Source organism: Antechinus flavipes, chromosome 3 (assembly GCF_016432865.1).
Source record: "Antechinus flavipes isolate AdamAnt ecotype Samford, QLD, Australia chromosome 3, AdamAnt_v2, whole genome shotgun sequence".
Classification (NCBI taxonomy): Eukaryota; Metazoa; Chordata; class Mammalia; order Dasyuromorphia; family Dasyuridae; genus Antechinus; species Antechinus flavipes.
The window spans coordinates 453,926,344-453,941,023 of record NC_067400.1 but is presented as its reverse complement, the minus strand read 5'-3'; the positions used below and the strand labels follow the sequence as shown (position 1 = coordinate 453,941,023).

The 14,680-nt window shown below is 35.9% G+C and overlaps 1 protein-coding gene across 1 annotated transcript in view; it reads left to right on the top strand.

Moving 5' to 3' along the window:
- The first annotated feature begins 399 nt into the window (after nt 1-399).
- Nucleotides 400-14,680, top strand: part of USPL1 (ubiquitin specific peptidase like 1) — a 40,559-nt gene continuing 26,278 nt past the window's right edge. Inside the window, exons 1-2 of the mRNA XM_051986509.1 lie at nt 400-3,149; nt 4,463-5,117. Of these exons, the coding sequence (XP_051842469.1) occupies nt 2,979-3,149; nt 4,463-5,117 (826 nt within the window). The 5' untranslated portion in view covers nt 400-2,978. The remainder of the gene's footprint in view (nt 3,150-4,462; nt 5,118-14,680) is intronic.

Genomic DNA, 14,680 nt, shown 5'->3' with positions numbered 1-14,680 from the left:
CCGGCGACGTGACTCTCTCTCTGTCGGACGCCCACACAGGGCGTCGGACTCTTCCACCGGCGGCTCCGCCCCCAGGCGCAGTCCCGCCGGAAGTGCTCTTGTGATCTCTCCATGCTTCTGTCCCACCCCCCCAGCGGCTAGCCTTGCTGGGGCCGGAACAAAATTCCGTGAGTGTGGGGGGGCCGAGAGGGAACCATTTGCCGGGGACACGAGCAGGAAGAAGCTCTCCTCCTGGAGGAGGAGCGGCCCAGAGGGAGAAACGTGAGTTGAACGTTTCATGAGGCCGCGCGACGCTCGAGCTGGAGGCTGAGCCAGAGCGGGAGCCGGCGTGGGAATGGTCCCGGTGCGCGCGAGGCGGGCACGAGCATCAGGTGAGGGGACTGCGGGGGACTGTTTGTCCTTGTTTGGATGGGTGGGGAGGGGGAGCCGACCTCCTGACTGTATGGTGGAGCGCGCCACGGACTGAAGTCTGGACCGTGGAGGGACTGAGGGAGGCTCAGGTGGGGCACAGGGACTGGTTTGGGATTCGAGAGGTAAAGCCTGAAGAGAAACCAGAGTTGTGTCCTTCCCCGAGTCGGGTAGTGCCACCACTCCCTCCCCCAGGCAGGTTCCCTGTGGGCTGCATTTCGGCCGTGGGAGGTGGGGCGTGTTCGTGGGCTTGGGGCTCTGCTCTGGACTCACCTCCGATGTGAGGCGTCCTCATCCACATCAAGTACCGGGAGCTGAATCGCCCCCAGTGTCCCTAGGGCTGGCCCTGGGACCACATGGGGTGACACTGCGAGCCCCGCCGATGGTGGCGGGCTGGGACTGAAGCTGGGTCTTGTCAGCCCGTCCTGGAGGTTGGGAGAGAACTGAACTCGGGGACCAGCTTAACCACCTCTCCTTGTGAACACATATATATATAAAGTCAGTAGTCTTTGGTCGGGTGATATCGATCAGTTTGCATTAAGTAATGCAGCCAACCGTCCAGCCTAGGCTTTGACTCGGATAAAAACCTACTGACATGACTGCTGTCTCTCCAGGTGATAAACTACCTGCCCAGCTCTACCGAGGGTGTTACTTTAAAATATCTAAACTATTAGCTTGAATGGTTCTGAGATGTTCAGGGTTCTCCATTTCAGGATGTGTTCAAGATTGTCTTTTAGTAATTCAGCCCATTATTAGTTTATAGCTTTTGTTAGGAAGAAGGGGATCCTAAAGAAAAATAAAATCACTTTGTGCATTTAGCGGGTAAATGGATTTTTACATTAAAGAAGGTATTCTTTTCAAGGTAGAGGGCCATTTTTCTTAAAAATTAATGTCTAAGGATAGGTCTTTGTGAATTGTAAGTCAGTTTAAATACCGTTCACAAATTTACTTTATTCCCATAAGTGTAGAGTTTGAATTATCTGAATTGAAACATAGCAAGGAAATATATTGAACTGATACGGCTTGTGATGAGTGGATGAGTGGAGGGAAGAATGTTATTTAGATTCAGATTAAGACCAAAGTAATTTCCTTAAGTATAAGATGATATCAAAGATTTGGGTTAAAATTCACTTTGACAATGAATTATTTTAGCACGTACTGAAATTTTTTCTACCCAAGAGATTTTTAGGATAGCCCTGGAACAGTGCTTTTCAGCATTTGAGAACTGCAAAAGGTTCCCTTAGCAGGTAACCTTAGGATTCCCTAACTTATTATCTGCATAAAATTTGTATTATTTGTATTTCTGTTTCTCATATAATTTATATAGGTTATTCAACACACATACATAATCACCTCCAAAAACCCCTAAATATTTCATTCTTGTCAGGAAAAAATATTATTAAACCTGAGGAAATCTTATGGCAATCAAGGTAGGGGGAACAAGTGCTCTATGCATTTCCTCCCTCCTTAGAAATTGAAAACAGTTAAAGGATTGTTTTAAAACATGTTCCCAGAATAATTCCAGAATACTCATTTCAATTTGTTACTAGAATTAAAGTATCTTATCTCCAAACTCCGTTAAGTATAGCTTGCCTTTTTGCTAAATTATAAAGCTCTTTTTAGATTAAGTACTATTTAGGATATATGCTGTTGGAAATGAATCTGAGGGGCAGGAAGAAGATCTTGCCCCAGTCCCACAACAAAAAATTTGTGTGACTAATGTAACAGATGACTGTAAAAGATAAGTGCCAGTTCTAATACAATATATTTTTCAAATTGTGATTTGGATAATAATTTCACAGACATTTTTATCTTCGAATATTACTTAATTTTCAACATATACTTAACACAGACTTTTTCTAAAATTAAATGGCTTTTCTAAAAATTAATTGGATTTTGACTTAACTGCCTGTTGACTTTTTTTTTTCCAGGGTTCATTGAAAAATCCTTAGTGATATTGACTAAGGACATATTGACAAGTTACATAAATTAGCCAATGACTCGGAATGATGGATTCCCAGAAGATTGGAAATGGTTTGCCAGTGATTGGACAAGACACTGGTATAGGGATATCTACACTCCACATGGTGGGGTATTTGGGAAAAGTCAGTGAGCTTGTTTTCCACTCTGTGCAAAGTTGTTTTTTTCTTCTGTTTTTGATCCATTAACTAATTTGGTTTTTATTTTTACCAAATAACTTTTTTTTCTATAAATTATGCTTTCCACGGAAATCTTATGGCAATGGCGAAAGATTATTTTCATATATTTACCTCTGTTTTATTGACATAAGAAAGTGTTTAGTTTATCCTCACAAATTTATGGTTTACCTTAAAAATCATGGAATCTGTTCATTGTTGATATCACTTTTTGTTTACAAATAAAAATGATGCTGTTTTAATATAGAAATCTTTTAAAATTAGTGACATTCTTTTTTGACCAACAATTTAAATTTTAAATCCTTATATGCATTTCTTTTATTTGTCATATTAAAAAACTATTTCTAGTGTAACTGTTAGTGTGAGAATTGAAAAGATTTTCTAATGTATTTTCACTTCTTTCTTTGATCGTGTATGGGAATACATACATTTTACCTTGTTTTATTTCTTTCTCAGAAGTGTGATTCAGCTAAACTTACATCAGATGGGTATTGTCCAGCCTGTAGAAAGAAAGGAAAGATCAAAATTTTAAAGTCTTATCGAATCAGTTTTCAAGAATCTATCTCTTTGTGTGAAGATCCACAGGTAATGAATTAATTTTTAGGATTTTGCTAAAAGGATTCTTGTATTTAGTTAGAATCCATAGGTAACCTACATTTTTTGAACTTTTCTCAACTACTCAGTCAGCATTATTAACTGTGTCCCAGATGTTGTACTACTTTACTGGGGATATAAAGATAAAAAATAAAGCAATTTTTATAAGTAATTATGATACTAACCCTTAAATTTCTGAATGATCTTCAGGAACATCCATGAGAGTAATTAATAGTAATTTATTATTATAGTAAATTATTTAATTTATAGTAATTATTATATTTTAGTAATTTGTAGTAGTTTACCAAATCAGGGACATTTGTTTCTAGTTCTCCAGTGAGGGAAAAAAAAAACAAAACCCATGTTTTCTGTGAAATGATAGTAATATTTACATACTTAAATTCCAGAAACTATTAATAAGTTGCATGAAAGAGAACTCCTAACATAGTGAACCTATAGGAGAGAAAAATCTTATTTTTACAAGCAAATATTTTATAGTTTTTCATTCGATTTTAAATTTATTCTGAATCATATTAATTTTTTTTTTTTTTTTGTCAGCCATGTACTACATATTTTAAGAGCAGGCTAGTTATGCTGAGAAATTTTAAAAATAATTTTATTTATGTTTTATTGAAATTGATAAGGGTTGTTAAAATGGGAGCAAAATTATTCACCCTATCAAGATAGAAAATAAGTTAAATGTCTTTGAAGGCAATGGAAAAGTAACTGATGTGGATATGGTTTACTTATAGCATGTAACTAGAGTTAATATATGCTGTAGAAAATGTCTGAAATACATTATCAAGGACATGTATCACCAGAAAAGACATGTATCACTGGTTATATATCAAAAACAAGAGACAAGTAGACAGATTAAGTATAGTTAGTATATCTGAGATAATAGAAGAGCAAGATGAAGGCCTCTGGCATGATGGGAAAAGCATAGATAAGGATGAGAGAGAGAGAGAGAGAAAAAAATGAATCTTGTCAGTTGAGTACTCTTACACTGAAGAAGTCAGGGATTTTTGCATTTCCTTTTTATGGAGTTCTCTTTTGGTCTTCAGATTTATTTAGTTTTTTTTTTTTTTTTAACCCCATCCTCTAGCTCCCAAGAGTGTATTGCTGTTATATAAGATTTAAAAAAAAAAAACCTGATTACTTTTTGCTTTCTCTTTATATTAGTTATTTGAAATCAGAAAGTATGTGCTCTTCTCTATTCCTGAATAAGACAACAGTTAATAACATTAAATTTTGTAACTTCGTTTTGTAGTTTTCATCTTTTTTGATTCTCTTTTTCCTCTTAGTGCATTTATCCACTGGGCTATAAGTCACTGGATAACATTATAGTTCCTATTGATTTGGAAAATTATCAACCTCCCTCTAAACAGCCAAAGAGGAAGATCTTGGAAAGTAACAGTGTTGCTTCATCTTTGGAACCAAATTCAAAGGAAGATGGCAGCAATACTTTGTTTGACAATGAACATACTGTGAACAGTGAGGTTACTCACAGACATGATGAATATAATTTATATAGAACTTCATCAGATTTATCTGTTATGTTACAAGACTGGCAGCAAAATCCAAACAGGGCACCTGAATCTTTGCAGCAGAGTGTGATTTTGGAAGCTGAAATTGCAGACCAGATAACTGAAGAACCTCCTTTGATTGTTGGCTCCCAGACTGAGAGTGTTCCAAAACCTGAAGTGGATGCAAGTAAATTAGAAATCCTACTGGAGGATAAAAGTTTGCCTTTTGCTGAATCTACATGTCTTCAGTGGAGAAATGCATATGCTCTCTGTTGGTTAGACTGTATTTTATCAGCATTAGTGCATTTGGAAGGGTTAAAAAAAGCTGTGACAGAACTATGTCCTAAAGAAGAATCTATTATCCAGCAGTTGTATACCAAATATAATCAGGCAAGCCTGCTTTTGACTGCTCATCATATGAATGGTGCTAAAGGTTGGTAACTGCATTGTTTTGCTTTTAAGTTATGTAATATTGGTGATGGTTGCATAAACTATGAAGAGTTAAGTATACCAATTACCACTCATTTAACAGATGTCTTTTTCTTGGACATCGTTTTCCTCTTCACAATATTTGTTCTGTCCTGTGAAGTTAAAGGTATGTTTTTCCTGGTGGTAAAGACAAGAAATAATAGAAGTTGATTGATTCTAACTTTTTTGTCTTCTGTTAGTGTTGTATGATCTTTCCTAATACTTGGTCCTATTTTTTCCTTTCCTTTTCATTTTTTGAATATTTAAAGCCCTTTTTGTTTCAAGCTTTTGCTTATCCTAATCCAATTTTGCTGACACTTTTTAACATTTTTTTGTATTTGTCCTCGGTTATATGTCCTTCCACTGTTTTTGGTGATAATAATTGACATTTATATTATTTCAATATTTCAATAATGTTTCAATAAAAGTTTTCTTTTGGGAAACTTTGGGAAATAGGACAAATATTCTGAGCATTTTATCTATGTTTATATGACTAATGAGTGGCAAAATCAGTCCTCTTACACCAGAAGTCCAGGATTAAGTATCCTGCCCTCCTATCAAAACACTCTTTAAAATCTTGAGTTCATCATTGTGCTTCTTTACCTAGATTCCTCCCTCAAAGCCTGATTGGCCTTACTTGAAATTGTTACAGTCAGCATTACATTTTAAAGAGCCTTTATATTCTCTTTCCCCCAAAAGGATTCTTTTGGGATCTTTGTTCATGTGATCTTTAACTTTTCTTTGAACTTAAGAACTTAAACTTACTTTTTCTGAATCTACAAGTGTCATGCATTTCTTCCTGTTAGAAGCAACAGAAAGAAACAGTATTCCTTCCCTTTGCCCTAGCACTACTCTTTCTTCTTTATTTAGTTTTTTCTTTGAGTGGGTGGTAGCTGCTTCTTCAGGTTTGACTGCTGAGGGCTATAACAGTATTCCTCATTTTTACTCTAGTATTGTTCTATTTTCTTTAGGGTTTCCTTGATTGTAAATGGCAGCTTTCTTTAGAAGATATGGTTTCTTTACTCTTCATGGAAATAATATCACATCTGTTACATAGTTATATTGGAACAGAATTTCTTTTTTTTCTTATAAGTACTTTCCTTCATTTGCCAATCTCTTTATACTCATTTTGACTTCTCTTTGACCTTAGCAGTATTTCCTTGTCTTTGGGTCTTTTTCTTTTTTAAATTTTTTTCTCTTGTGTCTTTTTCAATTTGGCCTAGATACTGTTAATCTTTTGCAATAAGCAATAGTATAAAGAGACATTTCTCAAACTATTTCACCTTGTACAATTAGGAAGAAAGCCATCTTACATTTGAAACCTGAATTAACCATTTCAGGCAGGAAACGTGCATAGTATATTCGCTGGAGATTTCTAGAACTAATCCCTCAATGTCCATATTTCCTATATCTCAAAATGAAGGTATTTCCTGGGAAATTCCATTTCTTAACTGTTACAAAGGCCGAAACAGCATAATCTTGTAATTTCTCTTCTTGAAAAGTACTGTTTACCTACTTTTTAATAAAATTTTAAGAATTGGGACATCAGTGATCTAATTAAGTCCCTATTCAAATCATAAATATAGTTAACATTCCTAATAAAATTAAGTATCTTTAGAAACTCCTTCCAATTAGAAGGAATTACTATTTCTTTAGGTAGCTCTAAACTTTAACTTTTCATTCATTGGCATGTTGTCTTCTCCAGCCAAGCAGATTAATCCCATTCCAAATATTTGAGACAGCTATGGTTTTTTTTTTCTTTATATCTGACTATCTTATGTTCAGGCTGAATGTGTCTGGTTACATTAAGTCATCATGATGCCATTACTTTGTTACCTCTCTTGCTATCCAATCACCTAGAAATGGATGAAGTACTACAGATGTGTTTTGACTAGATCAGGACATGCTACTTTTGTAAGGGTGCTTGCAAGGGATGTTTGTTTTTTTTTTTTTGAATCTGTATTTACTACCAATACAGTTTAGCATTGATTATGCCCATTGTAGTCTTATACACCTCAGGCAATAAAAGATATTAACTAATTTGTTCAGGGTTAGTAACTGTTTGCCAAGGACAGTATCTCAACCCAGGACTTTCTTATTCTGAGATTGATCTTCTATTCCACACTGCTTCTCTTTACAAGTCTTATCCCCGGGAAGACCCAAGTGCTCCAAGTAAGTTTGAAGTATGTATAACAATATGTTTTATAGGTTTTTGTTCTTCATCAAGGAATGAGCCTTTGTGAGCTTAAACTATTAAACATCCCTATAGGTCTAGCATAAAAACAGAATTGTGATTGAGAGAAATAGTATCAGGTAGATACTGACTTCCTTGAAAAAAAGGGAGAATAACCTGGAAGTTTATAAATTATTGCCATCATTATCTGGATGGGGTGTTATATTTAGATAGAATGATTTCATGAAGGACTTATACCCAAGTTAAAAGTGGCCCAGTAATTCATGTCATCAAACATTTATTGAAGACCTGTTGTGTCCAAAGGAGATGTTGTATGCTAGATATGCAAAGACAAAAACAAAACAATCCTATGTTCTATGTTGTCGAAGCTATTGTAGTCAGGGAATATAGCATGTTCACGGCTGAATAAATACATAAATCTTTTGAAGAGGGATAGAACACAAATACCTTAGGAAATCAGGGAAGTCTTCCAGATGAGATTATTGTCTGTAGGCCTTAAAGATAAATATTCTGAAAAGGAGAGATGAATGAATGAATGAATGAAAAACCACTTATTAAGCAATCTGTGCCAAGCATTGTTGGTGTTGGGTGTACCAATAAACAAGTGGAGAAAATTCCTGTTCTCAAGAATCTTACTCTTTTTTTTTGCAAAGTTATTGGAATTAAAGTGACTTGTTAGTGTCAAGTGTCCAGGCCAAATTTGAACTCGGGACTTCCTGACTCTAGGGCTAGTGCTTTATCTACTTTGACACCTAGTTGCTCCAGGATTCTACATTCTAATAAGGAGAAGAATAGATGGTTTGGTTTGGAAAGTTATAGGGATAATGAGATTGATACATCCTTACCAGGAGTGTTGGCAGTTGATTTGATTATAGTTCAAAAAATAGAAGGGAAATGGGGATGTAAAACAGGGGGATACCTGCATGATGGCATGGCAGTTAGTAAAGAGATGCAATTAGTGATAAGATAGCCAATGAGTGAAAGTATGTTGGGAGCTGATTCTAGATGTAATAGATGACTGAGTGTCCCCGTCTGCAAAAAAGACCTCAGGGTGGGAGTTATAGGCATGAAAGAATTAAATTTTCAGTGTTTGGTTTCTGGTTTAGTTCTGGTCAAGAGGGAATGCTTTCTAAGTATGGAGAACAGCTTATTCCAAGTATATGAACAGGAGGTAAAATGCCAAATATGGGAAACAGCTAATAGCTCAATTTAGCTATAATTTAAGAGGGTACAAAAGGAAGTAATGTGAAATATAGTTAGAAAGTAACTAGGAGACCTTGAGAGCTAGTACTAAGGTGTTCATAATTGTTAAGAATGTTTTGTATATGCCTTTTACTTTCTTTTTTTAATGTGCCAGTTGCCTTTTACTTTTATATCTTAATTGCATCTGAATAGGTTTTCCTTTTGTAGCAAAGAAAACAGTACGCAAAATCAACAGGATGACTGCGCGCACGTGCACACACACACACATATATGTATATGTTTATAATTCTCTACTCATAGTCTCCTATAAGAAAAGAAGGGAGATATTTATATACCAAAGTCTCTAGGGCCAAGATTAGTTATAGCAATTATTTATCTTTTGGCCTTATTTTAATGTTTTTGATTTATATTATTATAGTCATTGTGTTTTATTCTGCTCATTACAGCATGCATCAGTTCATATGTCTTCTCTTGTTTCTCTGAGTTCCTTATTTCTTGTGATACAATACTGTTTCATGACATAGGCTAAAGTTTGTTTCCTAATTGATGGGAACTCACTTGTTACCACTTTCTGTTTTTATTATAAAAAAGTATCATTGTGCGTATTCAAATATATGGATGTGGTGATGTTTTTTTTCCCTATCTTTGACCTTCTTGGGACAAATTCCCAGTAGAGAGTTCTCTAGAGCAAAGAGTGATAATAGTTTGGTGACTTTTCTTGCATAATTCCAAATGACTTTGCAAGTTATTTATAGTTTGGGCTTGGACTCCATGAACAGAATATTATTGTATGTGACTTGGAGTTCATAATTTAGGATAGATAATTGTAATTGAAGGTTTTTGAATATGGAAGTCCAAAGTTGGTTTTTTTACTTGAAATTTAGAGCAATGGCTCTCAAACTTTTTAGTCACAGAATCCCTTTACATTCTCTAATTATTGCAGTTCTTCTCTTCCAAGAGTTTTTGCTTTTATCTATTGAAATTTAAATATTCAAAATTTAAAATGGCTTAATATTTTGAAAATAATTTGGGCCTCCTGAAAAAGGATCTCAGGAACCCCCAATGGTCCCTAAACCTTACATTGAGAACCTTTAGCATGGAAAAGAGATTGGAAGAAGGCAGTTTTGATAATTCTGGTAAGATGATGACAAGTTGAGCTAAGATAGCATTGTAAATAGAGAGAGGGGAACAAATGTGAAAGATGTTGTGGGAGAAGAATGTGGTCAGTATTTAGCTATTGATTGGATATAATGGGATAAGAAAGAGGGTCAAGGATTATTCAAGATGAATAATATGTTCAGTAGGAATAGGAAAGTTTGGAAGAGGGACAGTTTTTTTTGTTTTTTGTTTCCTTAATAGTAAATACATGTAAAGATCGTTTTCAACGTTCACTTTTGTAAGATTTTATATTCCAAATATTTTCTCTCATTTCCCTCCTCCCCAAGACATTAAGCAATCTGATATAGGTTATACATGTACATTCCTTTTAAACATATTTCCATATGGAGGGGAAAGTTTCAGGGAAAGGTGAAGAGTTCCATTTTATTTGTGGACTTCCAAGAGGTAATGTCTAGTAAGCAATTGATAGTACAGTACTGAGACATTAGAGGGCAGTACAAATCCAGCCATAGACAACTTACTACCTGCGTGACCCTGGGCAAGTCACTTTAACGCTGTTTGTTTCAGTTTCCTCATCTGCAAAATAAACTGGAGAAGGAAATGGCAAACTACTCCACTATCTTTGCCAACAAAACTCCACATGTAGTCATGAGAAGTGACTGAACAACAACAATAACTGAAGACATTTTGCTCGTGTGTGTGTTAGTATTAAAGAGCATATATATTGAAAGGGTAGGAAATGGATGATAGTCTACCAATGGAAAATAATAAGTAGCCATAGAATAGCTCGAGAACCAGGAAAAACTTACGGTAAAGAGAATCTAGAGAGAAGTCATCAGCAATATCAAAACCTGTCAAAAAGACGACTGAGGAGAGATCATTGGGTTTACATTGGGTTTATTAGTGATCTGAGTGGTGAAATAAATTGCAGGGGGGTTGATCAGGAAGTAGATGCTAGCAAGCTACCATCTTTTTAGGAATTGGCTCCAAAAGGAAACAAAAATATAGGATGATCATATGTAGGAGAGGATCATAGAGTCAAGGGAATTGTTTTTTGTTTGTTTTTAAAGCATGGTGGTAGCCTTAGTATTTCATAGGCAGCACAAAAAGGAGTCAGGAAAATAGTTAGTGTGTGAAAGAGACAGTCAGACATGGGAAGAAAAGAGGAACAGAAGCTATGGCAAGCTTCTGGAGGAGATAATAAAGGTCATGAGTAGAAAAGAGGATTGATTGGCTCTGGAGTCAGAGGATGTGGCAGGCCATTTAATGTTGTGTATGGAACCTCATTTTCTCATCTGTGAAATGAGGGGGGTAGGATGAGTTGACTTCTGATGTCCCCTTCCAGCTCTAGATCTGTGCCCTTAAGAAGGAAAAGTAATTATTTTTCTTGGACTGGACAAGAAGGAGAGAGCCGAGGTGAAGAGACAGAGAGGATGGGAGAGAAAGGAGTCTCCATAGATGGCTTCTATTTTCTTGGTGAAATAGGTGGTGAGGTGGTTAGAGAGTGAGGGGTGGTATGAGAGTATAAAAGGGTTTGAGGTGAAAGGAAAAGGTTTGAAACCAACTATTTCAATCAATAAGTATTTTAAAAAATATATTCCTCCAACTACATGTAAAAAACATTTTAGCAATTTTTAAAATTCTAAATTGTCTCCCTTTTTCCCTCCTCTTTTTGAGACAGTAAGCAATTTGATACAGGTTATACTTGTGCAGTCATGCGAATCACTTCCATATTAGTCATGTGAAAGAGTGCAGATAAAAAAACATGAAGAAATATAGTATGCTTCAAATTGCCTTCAGACTCCATAGTTCTTTCTGTGGAAGGAGATAGCATTTTTCATCATGAGTTCTTTGGAATTGTCTAGGATCATTTTATCATTGAAAATTTATTCTTAAGTGATTATTATTCAGTATTACTGTGACAATGTTCTTCTGGTCTTGCTTACTTCACTTTTTATCACTTCACATAAATGTTTCCAGTTTTTTCTAAAAGCATTCTTCTTCTCATCGTTTCTTAGAGCATACTAGTATTCCAGTGCTCTCATATACCACATTTTGTTCAACCATTCCCCAATGGATATCCCCTCAATTTCCAGTTCTTTGCCACCACAAAGAGAAGCTCTCAAGCTTATTTATTAATAGCTTTTTATTTTTCCAAATACATGCAGAGATAGTTCTCAGCATTCACTTTCTTTCTTTTTTTTTTTTAATTTTATTTTATTTAATAATAACTTTATATTGACAGAATCCATGCCAGGGTAATTTTTTACAACATTATCCCTTGCACTCGCTTATGTTTCGATTTTTCCCCTCCCTTCCTCCACCCCCTCCCCAAGATGGCAAGCAGTCTTATATATGTTAGATATGTTGCAGTATATCCTAGATACAATATATGTTTGCAGAACCAAACAGTTCTCTTGTTGCACAGGGAGAATTGGATTCAGAAGGTAAAAATAACTCGGGAAGAAAATCAAAAATGCAAATAGTTCACATTCGTTTCCCAGTGTTCTTTCTTTGGGTGTAGCTGTTTCTGTCCATCATTTATCCATTGAAACTGAGTTAGGTCTCTTTGTCAAAGAAATCCACTTCCATCAGAATACATCCTCATACAATATCATTGTCTAAGTGTATAATGATCTTTTGGTTCTGCTCATTTCACTTAGCATCAGTTCATGTAGGTCTCTCCCAAGTCTCTCTGTATTCATCCTGCTGGTCATTCCTTACAGAGCAATAATATTCCATAACATTCCTATACCACAATTTACCCAGCCATTCTCCAATTGATGGGCATCCATTCATTTTCCAGTTTCTAGCCACTACAAACAGGGCTGCCACAAACATTTTGGCACATACAGGTTCCTTTCCCTTTTTTAGTATCTCTTTGGGGTATAAGCCCGATAGAAACACTGCTGGATCAAAGGGTATGCACATTTTGATAACTTTTTGGGCATAATTCCAGATTACTCTCCAGAATGGTTGGGTTCGTTCACAACTCCACCAACAATGCATCAGTGTCCCAGTTTTCCCGCATCCCCTCCAACATTCATCATTATTTTTTCCTGTCATCTTAGCCAATCTGACAGGTGTGTAGTGGTATCTCAGAGTTGTCTTAATTTGCATTTCTCTGATCAATAGTGATTTGGAACACTCTTTCATATGAGTGGTAATAGTTTCAATTTCATCATCTGAAAATTGTCTGTTCATATCCTTTGACCATTTATCAATTGGAGAATGGCTTGGTTTCTTATAAATTAGGGTCAGTTCTCTATATATTTTGGAAATGAGGCCTTTATCAGAACCTTTAACTGTAAAGATGTTTTCCCAGTTTGTTGCTTCCCTTCTAATCTTATTTGCATTCGTTCTGTTCAGCATTCACTTTCACAAAATCTTGTGCTCCAAATTTTTCTTCTTCCTCTGCTCTCCTAAACAACAAGCAATTCAATATAGGATAAACATGTACAATTCTTTTAAACATTTCTGTATTTGTCATGCTACACAAGAAAAATCTGATCAAAAGGTGAAAAAAAAAATTAAGCAACAGCAACAAAACTGAAAATACACTTTGATCCATATTCAGTCTCCATAGTTCTGAATATGAATGGCTCTTTCCATCACAAGTCTATTAGAATTGCCTTGAATCACCTCATTGTTGAAAAGAGCCGCGTCCATCACATAATCTTGTTTTTGCTAGGTACAATGATTTCCTGGTTCTATTTATGTCACTTAGCATCAGTTTATATAAGGGAGACATGTATTTATATGTGGATAAATCCAAAACAGAAGTGAGGGAGGGCAATAGCTTTTAGGGGATCAGAAAAGGCTTTCTTTAGAAGATGTTTCTTGAACTGCATCTTGAAGGATTCTATGTGATTTTTAGGAAGCTGCATTATAGGCATGAAGAAGAATGATACAAAAGCATAGAGAGTGGTGTGTGAAGAACAATTAGAAGTTTTTTTGGACCATGAAGTTCAAAAGAAGGAATAATTTATGTTGAGGCTGGAAAGATAGGTTGGTAAAGGACTTTAAAAGCCAGACAAAGTTGTGGGGTTTTGTATCCTAGGTACAATAGAGAACCATTGGAATTTGAGTAGGGGAGTCACTTGGTCAGATCTTAGTTAAAGAAAATTGCTTCTAACAGTTTTATAGAAGATAGACTAAAGTAGGAAGATTTGAGGTAAGGAGATCCATCACTTGGTAAGCCATTGCAATATCTAGGTGAAAGGTAATGAGATTTAGAGCTAGGTTTCCAAGGTAGTAGCCATGTGAGTAGTGAGGAAATCATGGATGCCAGAGATTTTATGAATTTGGCAAATTAGATGTGTGGGTGAGGGAAAGTAAGAAGTCATAACCTCTGTATTAAAGAAATACAGAGGTATTGAACCTAGGCTATTGGATCTATGATGTCCTTATCAGAAGTGGGAAAGAAAGCATTTATTAAGTGCCATGTACTATATTAGGAGGGACTATGTTCCATGCATGGCAAAGTACAGCGCGATGGGAGAGTGTAGTGTATGAGGAATCAGGTCAATCTGATTGGACTATGAGGGCTCCTCTCCCATTTTACACCTCCCCCCGCAAAAAATAAAACAAAACAAAAAAACAAAACCAATCTATTCCACTCTGTATCTCTGTTTTTTTGGTTTCTTTTTGTTTGTTTTTTTGCTGAGGCAATTGGGATTAAGTGACTTGCTCAGGGTCACACAGTTAGGAAGTGTTAAGTGTCTGAGGTCAGATTTGAACTCAGATCCTCCTTACTTCATGGTTGGTGCTCTAACCACTATGCAATCTAACTGCCTCTCTCTGTTTTTCTTAAATAAATTTTGTCTTGATAAAATCCACATTGTAGTTCCTTAATACTTGAACTTCGTCCTGGTTACTTGCTGAGAGTTTTTCTTTGAAGTAGAAGCTATGCATTTTAACTATAATACTTCTGAGATTTTTCTTTTGGGGTTTCTTTCAGAAAGTGACTAATGTATTCTATTTTTATTTTACTCTCCCGTTCTAGTAGATCT